The sequence below is a fragment of the Poecilia latipinna genome, unplaced genomic scaffold (genome assembly GCF_001443285.1).
Source record: "Poecilia latipinna isolate Pla-1442-1.1 unplaced genomic scaffold, P_latipinna-1.0 Scaffold877, whole genome shotgun sequence".
Classification (NCBI taxonomy): domain Eukaryota; kingdom Metazoa; phylum Chordata; class Actinopteri; order Cyprinodontiformes; family Poeciliidae; genus Poecilia; species Poecilia latipinna.
Window position 1 is genome coordinate 467,918 of NW_015113493.1, and position 16,811 is coordinate 484,728.

The following is a 16,811-nucleotide window of genomic DNA, read 5'->3' on the forward strand; positions in this document are numbered from 1 at the left end:
ATCACTTCCAACCACCACATTAGGTAAGTGTAATGAATGCATTTATATAGTTTTCAAAATACCACATCTGTTATTTAAAAGTAACAACTGTTTTATATGAAGCAAAAAATAAATGTAAAACTGCAAATACCAACTTGTATTAGTGTCCATTTTATGATTTTGTATGCTTTGTTTTTACCTTTGTGAAAATCTGCGCGCTTCCATTTGTCTTTCACACACATGAATTTTCCCAATAACGATCTCTTTTTTTTATTACTTTTTATTTATGTATTTTAAAATTACACTGATTGCCATCAACACTAATAAAAACACAACTGCTGGAGGGGTACTACTTACAAGTAATATTAAAATTGTCCACAATTGCTGAATGAGTAATGAAAAGTGTCCATTTCTGTTTTCACCACATACTACTATAATACGTAATAGTGAAATGTTTTTGTAATCAGAGTGGAATAATCAGGTGAGTACCCTGTTTTATACATCTGAATTCTTTTGTACACCTCATTTTTCAAAATTTGGCCCCATGACCAATTTTTTGTGTTCGATTTATTGCCCTTATTGATCAAAATAAATAACATCTGAGTAAAGACTACAGATTGATAGTCAAGACATTGGCCTGTGGCAACTTTACAACAGTCCCTCATATTGAGCATATGCATCAAAAAACTACAATGCAATTGAGCGATTATTAATACATACGTTATTGCTGTAGTCGATTAGCTACCAGGTAGATTAAATACCGCAGTCTACCACTGCTGTGGTAGATTAGCTGATTTAAATACCTTCATCTCTGCAGCGAGAGGCTGCTGCTCAGTTCTTCTAAAGGATGAGACCAAGAGAAGTGCAGGAGAAGAAGGGCGACTGGTTTTTATCTATTCCTGAGCTGCTCCCTGTAAGGAGTTTCCTCGTGTGTGTGTGTGTGTGTGTGTGTGTGTGTGTGTGTGTGTGCCCTTCTTATCTATGTGTGGCTCCAAGAAATATACAGGATTAACTCTCTAACACAGGGGTGTCGCACATTCTCTTTCATCTTTGGGCCACATCAAGACCTTGTTAGGATCTGGGGGGTTTTGTTTGGGTTTTGTTCATTTATGTGTTTTTGTATCAGTCCTGTTTCTGTTTTACTTTAGTTCAGTTCTTCTTAGTGCTTCTAGTTATGTTTATTTCTGTTTCTAGTTATTCTCAGTTACTCTAGTTTTAATGTATTTCTTTGGTGTTGGTGTTAGATTCAAAATTTTCTTCCTAATTTAATGCCTTGAAATTGGGCATCTGTCTCTTTAAAAACTCCTACTCTTTTTGAAACTCCGCCTTCAGAAAGTCATCACATCATGGCTCCTCTATTAACTGTTTAACATCGTTTTTTACAAGCATTGCACTGAGAAGAAGCTCCTGAATTGAGCTCAGAAGTTGCACAGTTTCACCCGGTGTTTGCTGACTGCTGCTGGCTAGTCTGAAGGAGCTGAGTGGGGCAGTCTTAGTGGAGGGCTAATCTGTGAGGCTGAAGCACTGAAGCTTGGAAACTTCAGCTCCGGGGAGGAGCTGCATCTCAAAGGTGGTGCCAGGTCCAAGCAGGTGTTTTGGACTGCTACATGAGATTCAAGAATTTTTTACAAACATGCATGAAAGATTCAAGGCATCACTCCAGGTATGTTGCTGATGAGGGAATAACATTATAGCACGATGTAGAGCTAAAAAAAAAAGTTGATTTTGCACAATACTTTCCCTTGAATGTAATTCTTAAAACTCTTGACTCTGGGGGATGAATACTTTTACACACCACACTTTTCAGTTTTTTATTTGCAAAAATATGGAAAAATTTAAGGGGTGTGAACACTGTGTGCTGATCATCAGGGAGAGTAAACTACTCAGAGGTGGATGGATTTACTTACCGCCTATATGGTTTATTAAACATGACCCAGTTTGTTTCTGCATCTACATTTAACACATTAGAACAAACAGGTGGAAACAGACATGCAAAAATGCTTCACTGGGGTGAGAAGGATGCACACAAGAGACCGCTTATAAAAATATTTGGAACATTAACAAAGTATTTATTTTAAAAAATAGATGAGAAATATCCTCCAGTAATTGTATTCAGATTGATTCCAGTGCACCATACGTTTATGGCCCAGCACTGTTGTCTGGATGCCTATAAGGTCGTGCAGATTATGTTTGCTGCATTTTTAAGAAACTGCAGGCAAAAAATATGTGAATAGGACAGATTAACGCAGCCAGACTGCTGATGATCTTTGTGCAGTTAAATCAAAATGAAACACATTTTGATTAAACTTAAATATTGTGCCATGTAATTTAGAAACAGAATACAAAATGGAACATTAGCAGTCAGCAGTGACAGAAAACTATCACTGGCTAAAAGGATACGGAGGGTAAAACTATTTAAAAAACTGTAATCAGAATTTAAGTTTAAATTTACCAACGGAGAATTGAGAGGAAACATTTCAGGTCCGAATTTTGAGAAAAAAAAAAAGTTTTCCTTTTTTCCCCCCCACTAAAGCAGCTTTTATATTTCCAGGCTATTTGTAATTTTCAACAAACCATAGGGTTCTATTTTTGGTTAAAGGAAAAATCTAAATGTTTGCTTATCCTTTTGGATATGTTGAAACTGAACTATGCCAGCTGACAAGCTGCCCAGTCTAAGAGCTTATTTCTGCAACATTTAACAGCAGCTGAAAATGAAAGCAGACCCTTTTCTCCTCCACAAAAGGAGGCACGTTGTCATCTGCCCATCCTTCAGAAGTCTTTATTTTCCAACGTTCAGGACTGTATTTGCTTTAATTTCTTGCAAATAATTCAGGACATTTTGTAAAAAAAAATAAAACAATGATTATTATTAAATACATAAGTGTGTTTTGTGAAGCTACATCGTGTGGGGTAGATGGGGCCTTGGGTTGGAGAAAGGGGCTGCCCCCCTTCACACACTCGGCTCCCTTTCCACCTCCTTATCTCACGCTGACAGTTGTCAGGAATCACAAGCAGAGGCCTGAGTTAGAGAGGCAGGCAGGCAGGCCTGGGGATACGGATCAAAGAGACAGAACTGGAAACCCAAAGCAGCTCTGATCCCCTACAACGCTATCCTCGCTCACTGGTTCTCACTCTCACACCAGCATCATGCAGGAAGAAGAAAAGCTTTACTCCTCAGATGTAGACTAAACCGTCCTCTCACAGCATTCCAGGGCGAAGGCGTGACTATGGCAGGAGAACCATGTCTTTTTTATTATTTTGTGATTAGCTGAGGTCATATATGGGATGATAGTTATTCATAGCTATAGATTTGCTGGCTGTGTGATTGAGGAGAGACGTTTTTTCCCAGTGAGAAGGATGCAGTGTAGGTTGTTGTTGGAGGGAGTTGCTTTTAGCTAAAGGCTTTAAGTGAATTTATCCACATAAGTTCACTTTGCATCTTTAAAGAGTGCAGCGAGAACTTTAAATGCAAAGCTTAAGCTTTTCTATTTGTAACAAAAATACATTGGCAGGGGCTGCGTTTAAGACTTCGTCCCTCTGGCAGGAAAACTTCAAACAATTTATTAGTGAGAAGTCAAAGACAAAACTTTGCTACACATGTCCAGGGTTATAGGTATGTGTGTGTCAGGATCTTTGGTTGTTTGAGTTTATTTGGGGTTTTGTTATTATTTGTTTCTCCAGTTTAATTTTCACTTTTAATTCGGGCTTGCTTCTGTTTTCACTCCAGCTCCTTCTTAGAGATTCCAGTTATGTTTATTTATTGTGTCTTGTCCTTTGTTAGTGACTCTAGTTATGTTTCTTTATCTAGTTACTCCTGAAGAAATAACTGCTCCAACAACAAGCCTTACACTAAACATCTGCTGAGAACAAGTGTAAAACTACAGAGTTGCAGTGAACATTTAAATAAGCATTCCTGTTGAGAGAATTTCTTTAAGTTACAATTAACTAATTTGTTGTTGTACGACCATTTGTCCCAGCAATGCGGCCTTTGTAAATTGCCACCTTACCCAGGGCTCTGGCTTGTTTGATTTTAGGCCAGTTGTTCTCTTGTCTGTCTATCCTCTTTGGTAAAATCTTGAACAAACCTCAGGTTTTGATTCTTGCATATTGGAGAGTCTTTCTTTGCTCTCCAAACGTCATTCCGGTGATGTCTTCTGATTACTTGGGGACTTATTTTGTTTCCTTTTCTCCCAGTTTAATGGATTGAGTCGACCTCGTCTTCCATAACTGGCTTCCAGTATATCTGGCCTCTTCTTCGGGAAGATCTGAAGAAGAAGCTAATTAATTTCTGTTTCCTTGAGGCAAGAGAGCATCGGCAAGGGAAGGTTCTGCTTCTGTCGCTGTTTTTTTTTTTTTTTTGGCTGGTGGAGAGTGAGATATAGATGGCATATTTCTATCCTTAGTTGGGGTCACCAGGGGTGCTGAGGCAGAGTCACCAGGACAGGCTGCCAGTCCATCGCAGGGCAACACAGAGACAGACAGGACAAACAATCATGCACACGCACACACACACACACACACAAAAGGAGGAAGAGTTGAGCTAAACCAAAAAGACGTCTAACACAGACTGACAGAAGAAAATATGCTGCCATCTAGTGAATGTATGCTGCAATTGAAAATATTGAACAGTAAAATATTTGTTACCCCTAAAAACATTTGGCAGGCTTTTGAAATATGCACTTAAAAATACATAATACATATGATTAATAAATTAACTTTTATTAATCATAAGTTATTCCTTTCAACTTAGAACTGTAGAATCTAGTTCAGAGGATGAGTGTCGCATATAACTAAACTTTTAATGAAGTTATCTACCATGCTAAAATATTTTTTACATTTTTTAAATGCCTGTAAAAGAAGATAATCTAAACAAGAGTTTACATATTGTAAAACTGAACAGCTTCACTACAATAAATCTAAATTTAATAATTAAAACAGCAAAACCTGTTAAATAGTCATTAATAGAAAATTAACAAACTACATTTTATGTTTAAAATTTATATTTTAATTTACAAATATATTTATATTTGTATACAGTGGACTTTAACATAGACTTTAACATTTTTATGCAAAAAAAAATGAAACATCTCACATTTTCATGTCAGCTTTATTTTAACAGTGACAAAGAATATCAGAAGAAAAAACTGAGAAAATTACATAAAAATTATTTGCATTTTACTGAAGGAAATAAGTATTTGAACCCCCCCAGTGAAACAATATTTAATACTTGGTGGGAAAACCCCTGTTGGCGAAACACAGCAGTCAGATGTGTCTTGTAGTTTTTTATATGTAACTCCTCTCTGCAGATCATCTCCAAATCCTTCAGGTTTTTAGGCGTGCGTTTGGAAAACAAGGCTTCAGCTCTCTCCATAGATTCTTCCATGACGTTGTTATGTTTCCTCTGGAGAAACTTCTTTATTTCCTCGGCTGCAGGTTTTGGGATCCATCCAGGATCCATTTTCAGTGACCTGACCGAGGCAAGGAAGTTTTCATCCAGGATTTTGCGATACATGGCCTCATTCATTTTCCCGTTGATGCGCTGAAGTTGGTGAAGTTACATATTTGGGCAAATTCAATAAAAATAATAAAATGAAAAGAAAAGCAGAGGATGTGGAAAATCTGAGATCAATATATTTAAAGATTTATATTGCGATATCATTCACTGACAATATCGCTCAGCCCTATTCTCTGCAGTAGGTTAGCATGGCTGGTTAGCATGGCCACCGAGAAATCTTTTTTTAACAGTAAGTTGTCTTACTAAATGTGATTGTGGCCCATTTTATTGTTTGTAAAGTAAAGGTTCTTTGTAATTCAGGGCAATATAAAAAGTAAAGGTTTTATTTTGTTTCTCTAATCTTTTACTGGTGTGAAAAAAAGGACAATTAGAATTCAGCTTGTGTAATAAGTGATCTTAGTTAATACAACCACCAACCATTAATCATATTAAAACATAACACATATGGTCAGGCCAACAAACAATAAGAAAATCAAATAAAACATGTATAAAAACAATGACTTTGAATCCAAAAATGTATAGTTTGGACCAGACTTCAACATCTAGACAACAGGAGAGACACTGTGCTGCTGTCTGCTGCTGTCGGCTCCTCTGAACAGAAATGGGAGTAAGAAGTCAGCCACTTCACTGGACAGTCTCTGAAAACACAAAGCGTGAAAGATGGACTCTACACGAATTTGCAATTTATTCCAATAAACTGCAGGAGCAAAGCTACAATACCAAAAATCCTGAAATCTTTTTACCGGTGATATTTTTGCCCCTTCCTCCTCTGGTACTCTGTTTCATCCACTGTCCACACAGCTCCCTTCTCTCCTTCCACTCGCACAAAGCACTTGTGAAGGCTGAGATTGTGACGTATTGCATTCTGGGAAGATGAGCAAGGAAAGGTTTTTTTTTTGTTTGTTTGTTTGTTTTTTTGCTATAGCTAACATTTCGATTCTGTGAGAGAGGTGAAACGTGTACAGAATGAATTCACTTGAATTGTTTAAACCTTCCACGTTGCTGTGTTGTGTCTGAAGTAGAAGAACATGGTGGTAAACCAGTTGTAAATCTCGTTTAGAGTCCTCTGTTTGTCTGGAGACTCCAAGATAGACTACAGAATAAGGGTCACATATAAGAGCAACTTGTTACAAGAAAGCATCATGTTTCCTCACACTCATTGTACGCATGTATTTACACTAATACTGCAGCGATCTGAACCTTGACGTCACTTTAAAAAAAAATAAAAAAATCTATTTGCAAATCTTATGTAAACTTGAATGTACTTACCCATCTTATCAGGTAAGCGTAGGTGTATGGAGGCCTGATGTTGTTGTATTTGTAGCATTCAATGCCTGGAAACAAATCTGCAAAACGACTACAGGTCAACATGCTAGCAAAGAAATACAAGGACAAATCTAATAATTTGTTAAACTTTGGTGACAAGTTAGGAAACAGAACAGTCCACAGCAACACAGTGGTGACCAGCATCAGCAGGTTGTCAGCTAGGATGGAGTCTGCTTTACGGAGGCTCCGTAAAGCAGACTCCAGACAGCAGACAGCTTATAAAATAACTTTTACTTTATCTTTTCTTGTAAAATGTAGCTAACTGCATTTTTTTCTTCACCAAACGCCGATGGTTTGAAGAGCACACAGATAAGTGCGATAAGTGGCTCAACAAAGATAAAGATAACTCTCTCTCTACATACATACATACATATTATATATTATACATATACATATAAGTATATATGTATATACACATCACATCTGAGCATATGTGTGTGTCTTGAATATGATCACCAGGTTACCTGGCAGCAGGTGTGTGGAGGCTTTAGCTGTCCAGTCACGTTGGAGTGTCTGACTTGGATTTTTTAGTTCCCCCAGTTGGATTCTGTCTTCGTTAATTGCCTGAGCCTGGAGGAGCAACAGAAGAAAAATGCTGAGCATCAATTTACATTTTCTGTTAAAAATAAAAAATAAAAACAGACTTAAACTAATCATTCCATGTTCTTATTCTACAAGATAGAAATTAAGATTTAACAGTGACATCTTGATTTATTTATTTTTTTCAGGTTTTGTCAACTCTAGTGCCCTTCAATCAGTAATGGTCAGACAGCAAAGCCGGTTGGGAGGGAGAAGGAAGAAATGCAGTAAAGGCCCCCAACCCAGGACCTGAACCCTCTGCGGCCGCGCCAAGGACCGGGGCGTCCACACATGGGCCTCGCCCCACCGCTGGGCCACGAGCCCATCTTGGAATTTAAGATTTTTATTTAGACTTTTCACTGATTGCAATTACAGATGTAAATGTAAACAAGCAAACATTTTCTTAAGTTTTCAAATATACAGCAGAGAAACATCTTACTGTCTATATAAATAAGCTAAAATGATCTTTCATACCAGGTTAGAGTAGTTGTTCTCTGAAAGATGAAGTTGCATTGCGAGAAGTTTTTGTTTTTCCAGGACGAGCTGAAAAACACAGAAAAATGTCAGGTCACATCAGGTTGTGATCAAATTTGTCACGTATTGCAGCGTTCCAAAGTAACAGAAGAGTGATGCATTAACTCTGTGGAGTTCAAATTCTGCAGCCGATTAAGCAAAGACGCTACGATGTTTTGCATTTGGTCTCTCCAGCAGACTTGTGATGTGTAAGTGTTGCATTGTAAAACCAGTCTGCTTAGTGACTGAAAATGTAAAACATAATCAAGGAACATTCATGTTAGTGGAAAAACTCAGCCTCTCCTAGTATTCTTTCATTTTGCTTTCCAGCTGTGCTGCTCTTAAACCTAGACTGGTTCCTCTGAGTCACACTACAAGCACTATGTAGAGACATTTTCCAATGAGTTATAGATCCATGCATTACAGTCTGTAACGCCACATGCCTAAATACTGTTATTTAAAATATCTCAGGCATCTTGGAATTCACCTGACGCTCCATGTACTGGACGATATCCTGCTGCACCCTCCACTGAGCGATGCTTTTGTCATTGTGTCTGTGTTCAGAGTGGAGGTGCCTGAAACACAAAATAAGTCAGAGTTATCCAGGCATTTCCTTAGCGTCTTAAAAACTTTATTTTCAAAGACATGCCCTTGAAATACAGCCTCAGTCGACTCTTTGTGTAGCTCCCCTAAATTCTTGAATGGATTTTGCTTGGCAAGATATGACCATGATGCAAAGTCAAATTTCTTGTCTTATTTTGGATGTGTAACATTTTCATAACAATGGAAGGTAATATAATACTTATATTACACTTAATAGTCTTAATAATAGGTCAGACAAATATCTACTGGGGGATTCTCAACATCTACGTTAAACAGCTGGATTATAGGAAGTTGTTAGGATTCTGTTTAGGAACCCGACTTACTTTAAGAAAGTGGAGAAATTTTCTGATACGACTCCACAGCCTGGCCAGCGGCACAGACCGCTCACAAACAGAGCACTCATCCCCTCTGGTATCCTGGGAGAAACAGAAAGGTCTCCTGTCATCCTCAACAACAAACAGTAGAAAATCCCTTATTCATCAAAGAAGTTATTACATTTTGTTCCTAAATGTAATGTTGCTTTTCTGACAACCACAAGAACCAACTTGAGAAACATAGCCACCCTACATGAAACACAAAAATGTGAGGCATAATGTTTCCACACCTTTAATTAGCTCCCTGAATCTCTGTTAGGTTGTGCTCAACCTTCTTTTTTTACTTCTCGTAAAGTTGATTTACGAGGATTATGAGTTGTTCCCTTCTTTTCCTAAGTGCCTCCTTTCATCAGGGTGTTTCCTAACCATCCCTCCTCTAGACAAGAAGAAGAAATAAAGCCCGTTGTAAGATGCCACAGGTGAGGCTGAACTTTAGATCCTTCCCTAACCACAAATCCGGATTTTACTAACTCGTTCATCTTAAATCATTCATCTTAAGTGTTTTCATGTATTGTTTTAGTCAGTCAACTACTGGACACTGAATGATGTTGCTCTTTTACGGCAGTTGCAGTAAGTACATTAAGTTTGCATTTACTCACCCGTTGTTAAGTCCGATCTTGACTGAAGGTTGCTTCGGATTGTCTCCACTCGGTGACAGCAGATAAAGGTTTGGGTTTGGCAGCATCAGAGAGGAATTTGACCAGGAAAGATGCTCTGTGTCCACCTCCTCTTTACAGAGAGAACCAGATCCACTGCTGTCTGAATTTTACGGCAGGAAAAAAAAAAACTTTGTTGGACTGTTATGTACATATATTGCATATAATATATTTCTTGAAAGACAAAACCAAAATCTGTGATTTCAAAAGACCCCGCATATTTTTGGAATGACACTGAAGCTGAGAATCAGACTGATCTAAAGTCAGCACCAGGTGGAATAATTGCCACAGATGTGCAAGTCACAAAAACATTTCCCTACCATGTTGTTGTCTGGAAGCTGCCTGTGGAACGTGACGCAGCACAGATGGCCTCCTCTGTTTATGCTTTTGTATCTCATCCATTCTGCTCCTAAACTAAAAAAAAGAAATATATAGAAAGATTAAAATTACAGAACCATCTGGATGTAAATGTGTGGAACACTAAAGAAATCTGTAGGGAGTGTTGAGTTTGATGAAAGACAGAGGCAGGTAGCAGTACTTATTCTTATGCTTGAGGAGAAGAAGAACTGGATTCAAACCTGAACAATACAAATTCTATGAATCACGAAATCTGATGCACCGACAGATCAGCAACATAAAAGATTGTGAAACACAAATAAGCCAGCAGCTGCTGGTGCGTCAGTCGTGATACTGAGTGAAAGCGGCAGGACACGATGAGTTGTAGTTTGACAGGTTCGATTTTATTGTTGCTAATTATGGCAAGGAGTTGAAAGTGTTGAGTTAAGAGTAATATATCATGAAAATAGTTGAAGAGGATATATCATAGTTCCAGAAGCAATGACTACCTTAGAAAAAAAATGTCAACTTTATACAAACGTAATATGGTAAATGGCCTGTATATGTCCAGCGCTTCACACCACATTCACCCATTCACACATTCACCCATTCACACACACATGATGCCAAGGTGCACTACCCTGTAGCCACAGCTGTCCCGGTCTGACAGAGGACCAGAGCACCAGAAGTTCATATTTTTAGACCTGATGTCTGTATGTTGGAAGAGTCTGAAAACTAAAGTCAAGGTTCCATATCATACAAATTTCCACTCAGATTTTTTTTTTTGTGTGTGTATGTCTGTGTTTTTATTCTACATAGAAAAATTTTCCATCCTGTTTTTGCCACTACAGTACAGAGAAATTGCTCTAACTTGTGCTTAGGAAGTGGTAAGGTTTGTTCCTGCATTGTTGGGTGAAGATACATGTTGCACACCTGACTTCCTGACGTATGTGGTGAAACCACTTGCCTGATTTGAGGTGGGGGATGGTAGCACATCTCTCAGCCATGAACAAAAACAGCGTTTTTGAGTGATGTATTTGTTTATCCCCATTTTTTGATATATTATACATTTTTATTTTATTGTTTTTACACAAAAAATATAATTTTACACTGTAAAGCAAATAAGGGTAAAAACAGCTTTGCACCAGAAACACTGTTTACTGCTCTTATATTTTTAATTTCAAACTTTATACATCGTGCTTATGTTAATAAATTCTGTTAGAAGTAGGGTAGCTTTGCTCTGACTGTACTAGAGCAAAGACTTAATTTGTCCTGGGTTATTTAGCTTATTATGTTGATCTCATTTATTTATTTATTTAGCCGTTATTTTGTTGTGTAAAACCAGATCTGGGTACTACAGCCAAACTTGCTCTAAAGTAAAAGTATGTATTTTTACTCAACTAAAGGTGAGAATTTGTCAATATAAAAAAGTATTAGATGTATATAGGCTACACATAGAGAAACATTTTTATTATATTATTTCATTTAATTTGAGAAAAAATGAAATGAAATAATTTTCCATTTAAAAATGGTTACATTAGGGTTAGGGTTAAATGGTTACATTTATAAATTCAAATAATAAAAATGAAATTCTCAAATATATTTGCAAATATTTGAATTTACAAGTATTTGCAATATATTGGAAAACATAATACTACATTTCATGTGTGAGAATATATTGTGTAGTGCATTGAGATGTTTTTTCCTAATATACAGCAGCATATTTTTGTTTCATAAGGGTTACTAAGAACATCCATCAGAATGAGCCTGAGGTCATGTAGATGTTATGATGGTGCCACTGTGGACGATGTCATCCTCAGATCTGCCTCTGCTTCACCTTGGTTCACCTTGGTGGCGGATCCTCTCTGGTCTGACCTCCTTCACATTGATGCCCGTTTCCTTCAGCACAGGCGCCGTTTCTTCAATTGTGGTAAATGTCTTTGTTCCTGTGTCCAGAAACACTTTGAGCTGGGCATTTTTCTTCTGTTTAATACACCTTCCCCCTTTTCTTTTGCACCTCCGTTGTGCAGTCTTGACTGCCCCTCAAAGTGAATCCTCTGTTTCCATCTTAATCACCTTGTGATCCAGGAAGTGTCGCTCTCAGGAGAGTGGACCGATCTGAATTTTGGTTTATTTACCAGTGAGCAATGTCCTGTTTCAATTCATCCCATGTGATTTGAATCTTGGATTTCATAAATTGCACTATGAAGTCAATGACATCGTTTTTTTTTTCACCCTTTCAGGAAAGTCATAGATATTGTCCTCGTCCTTGACTCCAAGCCATTACATTTCTCTGAGAGCTTCTCAGAGTAGACATTTCACAGTCCGTATCATCTTCTCTTCAGTTTTCCCCACTCTTTCTCCTCCCTGTGAGCTACTTTCTGCTCCTTGGACATTGTCCTGTCCATCAGCTCTTTCAAGCTCGTTCCAAGCCAATGCTCTCTTAGGTCTCCTACTGCTTCAGCGTGTCTTCATCGCCCCTGTAGCTCGTGAAGTTCGGCCAAGTCCCAGCCCTCATTTATTTACCACTTGTACCTTCACTGATCCGGTACTCCTTTCTCTTGCACATTTCCCTTCCGTCCTCTTCCCTTTTAACCATATTTTCCATGGGAACTCTATATCTAGCAGGTTTTTCCAGTGTTGTTTTTATCTTGTTTTAGTGGTAGCTTTAGCTGTGTTCTTCAGAGCAGCCATTTTTTCCCCCGCCGTTCACAACATGACACCGCCAGAACAGAAACCTCCAAAGCCGACATTTTTAACAACATGAAAAGCTCAGCTGACGTAAAACAGTCCAAACACATTTCGGTTTCTACAGGTACAATCAGTGCTGCATCACTTCCTGAGGATGAAGCAATCGTGTTTGGGAGGATGCCAGTCTTTTTGTTTCTATTGGAATCGATTTTATTTCAGAAGAATCCCATAAAATCGTTAGTGCTGCGAGCGGGGAGAACTGATGGTTCAACAGAGCCATGACTCTGGCAACTAAGAAGAAACCTAGGAACCATTTTCATTAACTTGAAATAGGCTGGAAACTGGAGTGTTCTGTGTTTTTTGTTTGTTTGTTTGTTTGTTTTATATTTTTACCAATACTGTCAAACAATTTCCCTCTAAATGGAGCCATTAAAGGTTTTGACTGAACAGAACTGAGTGTTAGATTATTGTATCAAGAAAAAAATAATATTTCATGAATGAAAGAACCCACTGGAGAAAACGTAAATATGTTTGTTTTATCAAAAGAACGTAATGTTTCTAGATTATTCTTAAATCAAATTTTGTGAAAATTATAAAATTATATTTTGTGATAATTAATTAAATTAATCAATAAGCAACATTGGAAATTAGTTAACTACAGAACAATCCAAATCATCTGAATGGGTACAGGATCGGATCATCTAAGAATATGAAACTTTAGCTCAGTTTTAAATGTCACAGACAAAGTCCTGAGCACTGTATATGTGTAATGACTGAATGCAGTATTAATACAAATACAGTATTAATATTAATAATGGCTTGTGACAGTATTAATATTTTCACAAGCCACTGTGATTGACGTGCAAATGTTGATATCAAAAATAATATATTCCACAAAACTCATCAAAAAGTGCAGACACAAAATTAAACTTTGCTTTGAATAAACAAAGATGCATATTTTCAATTTATGTCTACCATTAGCTATTTTTAAGTCATTACACAAATTTCCTGGGTATTCCTTGAAATATTCTCCTTGTTTTTTACATTTATAGACATCTGCAGCATGTAAATATTTGAAATTAAAGGATAGAGTTATCTCTCTTTTGCTTATCTGAAAGCCACATCAGGAATACAGCGTGCATCTATACAGCAACCCAAACAGCAGATACGTATCTGCAAATGCACACCCACAGACACAGGAATTCAGTAGAAAGTGAGAGCACTCAAATGTTGTGGTTTTTCAGTGTGATTTCTTATTCTGGCTTTCATTTTTAACTTTGTGCTATAACTGAAAACGAGCGGCGCTTCGGTCCTGACCCTCCCGTCTCAGAGCAGTGAGCTGCTCGGTGAATCTTAATCATGTTCATCTCGTGTTCTCACGTGTCGGCAGCACAACTGATATTCTGTATTGAAACTCTCAATATTTCCATGTAGGGATGCAGCTACAGGCCACATTACAATTTGGAAAATGCCTCATACTGCTACAAGTGTGTGGGTTTACTACTCATTTCTAACGACACGTCACGTCCAAGTAAAGGAGTAGTTTTCAATTATTACTAAGAAATGTGCCTTGATTGTCAGACAGTGTTGTCTAAGTATATTTGTCGTAATGTAACTTGAACATAGATTTGTATTACTCCTACTCGGTTGATTATATAAAAGTGAACTGTTATTGTGTGCTTAAACCTTCATTTTCCTTATCGTTTATTACATGTTTTATCTTGTGTGAGGGGATGGAGACCCAGAGGTGACAGTAACAGGTGGTGGTGGATGAACACAGCCTTGAACTCTCACACTCACTCCTGAAGTGCGTTTAGGATGGCCTCAGCCTAATATGAGTTTACATGAAGAAAACCTGAAGAGAGCCAAAAGAAGAAAAATGGAAACTTGATGCAGAAGAGCCGGTTTAAAAACGGAGTCCCTCTCACTGTAAAGGATTAGAGGTTGGCTATTTTGGTACATGATACTTAGCTGATTTATTTATTTTTATGTATTACAATCAGTCTTGACAATCCATGCTACAAAAACTATCTGAAGGAGCATGAGAACAAGTATTGCTGATGCCTGGAGAGGACAGTAGAGGCACCAGCACTCCTCCCAACCTTAATGGGGGTAAGGATGTAAGTTGATAGACGGATGGACGGACGGAGGGACGTTTCACATCATCCCTGTAGGGTGAGTGTGAGTCAAAGCTGACGCATGAAGACACAATCAAATCCACCAAGCTAATTTAACTTACTGATGAATTAACAAATTCACTTACTCTGACATTTAACAAGAATTTGTTTAAATCTATTTTTATTTCCATATTAAGGACATAACAGACGTCAGATCATGGTTGTGTACATAATACAGGTGCATTTTGAAGTCTATAAAATCCCATTTCTATCTGTCTAATATTGGTCTGAGCTTTATTCCCTGCTGGACACAGTTGACCACAATATTCTCTGAGAATGTCTTGTACATGTAGATATGGAGGGAACAGCACTGGGCTGGTTTAAATCTCGTCTCTCTGACTGTTTCCAGTTTGTCAGTGTGAATAAGATAAGTCTTCTTCACAATCCAGGGTGACTGGTGGAGTACCACAGGGCTCTGTGCTACTCTATATCAGACGGCATCAGATCAATTTTCACTGCTATGCTAATGGTATTCAGCTGTATTGATCAATAAATCCTGATTAATCCAATCTATTAGGTAGATTGCAGGCTTACCTTGATGACTCTAAACTTTCTTAGTTATGGTTTTTGTACCAGAACCTCTGAAAAAGTAGCTGTCCAGTCAATCACTTGATCTGGACAGCATTAAACTGGCTTTAAAAAGTAGAGAGCCTGAATGTTACTTTTGACCAGCATATGTCATTTCAATCCCATATTAATCATGTTTCTAGAAGTTACTTCTTTCATCTCCGAAATGTTGCCAGAATTAGAAATAAACTAGTTGTACATTTGTTACTTTACTTCAGTGTTGGACTACTCTAATCCTTTATTATCAGGAAGCCCACAAAATTCAGCTAAAGTCCTTCAGCTGATCCAAAATGTTGCAGCAAGAGTTCAGATGACAATTAAAAAAAGACATCATATTTTTCCTGTTTTAGCTTCTCTTCAGAATTTAAGACTCTTCTCTCACATATAAAGCTCTTAATAATCAAGCTCCAACACACATCAGAGATTCAGTTGTTTCATGTGTTCATAACGCAGCACTTCACTCTCAGGCAGGCACGTGCAGAGAGGGAGGCTGGGGTTGCTTGAGCATCTGTCCTTTTTGCTCCTTGCCCCAAAGGGCCCTTTTTGTCATTTTTTTTTTTTTTTTTTTTTTTGCATTATTATTTTCAAAGCCCTCTTCTGACACATAATAACATGTACTAAAATTATTTTATTTATTTATTTATTTTTTTGTACAACATAATAAGCCTTCCGGTCACCTTGTTACCTTTGACCTTTTGCCCGTGACGCATGACGCAGTTGCCTCTCGCACAGTGAGATAAGGCGGCTAACTGGAGCTCAGCATAGGACGTTCCAGATTACAGAACAGTTTTTGGTGAATTATATATATTTAAAACAACGTTTTTGGTGAATAAAGTGGAGTAGACTTGCTACTTGTCAGATGAAGGAAAACGTTGAACGTTGTATCGTTTCTGCTTCAGCACAGAGTAGCGGTTTAAGCAGAGAGGTAATGAAATACAACAGACACTGACAGGCCTCTGCGTCTGGTTTACTCTGAAGAACTACTGAGGGGAGGAGACAGCCAGGTGAGGAAAAACTGTTCTTAACTATCGATTCGGTATTTTTATCATACAGACATTAGGCTGTTGTTGTTGTGCTATTAGCTAGCTGCTAGCTAACGACTTTGCTATCAAAGCAAAATAACTAAAAAGCTTCTTCCCTGTATTGTTAATTATATTATTCTTCAGTATTGTTTATGCAATAAGGGTACATCGCCCGTCCAAAACTTATCATCTCCATAATGAATATATGTCCGATCTTCTAATTTCCTTTGCCTCATAATGTACATTGCATTTATTCTGGCGTTAGGTAAATGTGTTTTGAAAAAGAATAGCACTTAAATAAAAGTCCAACAAGGATATTCATTTAGAATTAAAAATAACACACCCTGAATTACCATGATAGATATAATGTATGTAATAAAAGTGTCATTAATGAAGGGGAAAAAACTCAAACCAGTCTTTAAGTGTATAGTCTGGTTCTCAGAGTATTAAGTTAATTCCCCCCCTGCCAAACA

General features: G+C 37.6%; 1 protein-coding gene across 4 annotated transcripts in view; it reads right to left on the minus strand.

Moving 5' to 3' along the window:
* Positions 1-5,067: 5,067 nt before the first annotated feature.
* LOC106957134 (forkhead box protein P3-like) overlaps positions 5,068-16,811 on the minus strand; it is an 18,353-nt gene continuing 6,609 nt past the window's right edge. For 3 of the 4 annotated variants that reach the window (XM_015048379.1, XM_015048380.1, XM_015048381.1), the window contains exons 3-12: positions 9,866-9,959; positions 9,489-9,648; positions 8,839-8,931; positions 8,400-8,487; positions 7,874-7,942; positions 7,285-7,390; positions 6,764-6,840; positions 6,486-6,587; positions 6,238-6,359; positions 5,068-6,132 (exon numbers count right to left, since the gene is read on the minus strand). In XM_015048379.1, the coding sequence (XP_014903865.1) occupies positions 6,030-6,132; positions 6,238-6,359; positions 6,486-6,587; positions 6,764-6,840; positions 7,285-7,390; positions 7,874-7,942; positions 8,400-8,487; positions 8,839-8,931; positions 9,489-9,648; positions 9,866-9,947 (1,002 nt within the window). In that variant the 5' untranslated portion in view covers positions 9,948-9,959 and the 3' untranslated portion in view covers positions 5,068-6,029. Of the gene's footprint in view, positions 6,133-6,237; positions 6,360-6,485; positions 6,588-6,763; positions 6,841-7,284; positions 7,391-7,873; positions 7,943-8,399; positions 8,488-8,838; positions 8,932-9,488; positions 9,649-9,865; positions 11,397-16,811 lie in introns of those variants that run through there. The other variant, XM_015048382.1, reaches the window with a different exon arrangement.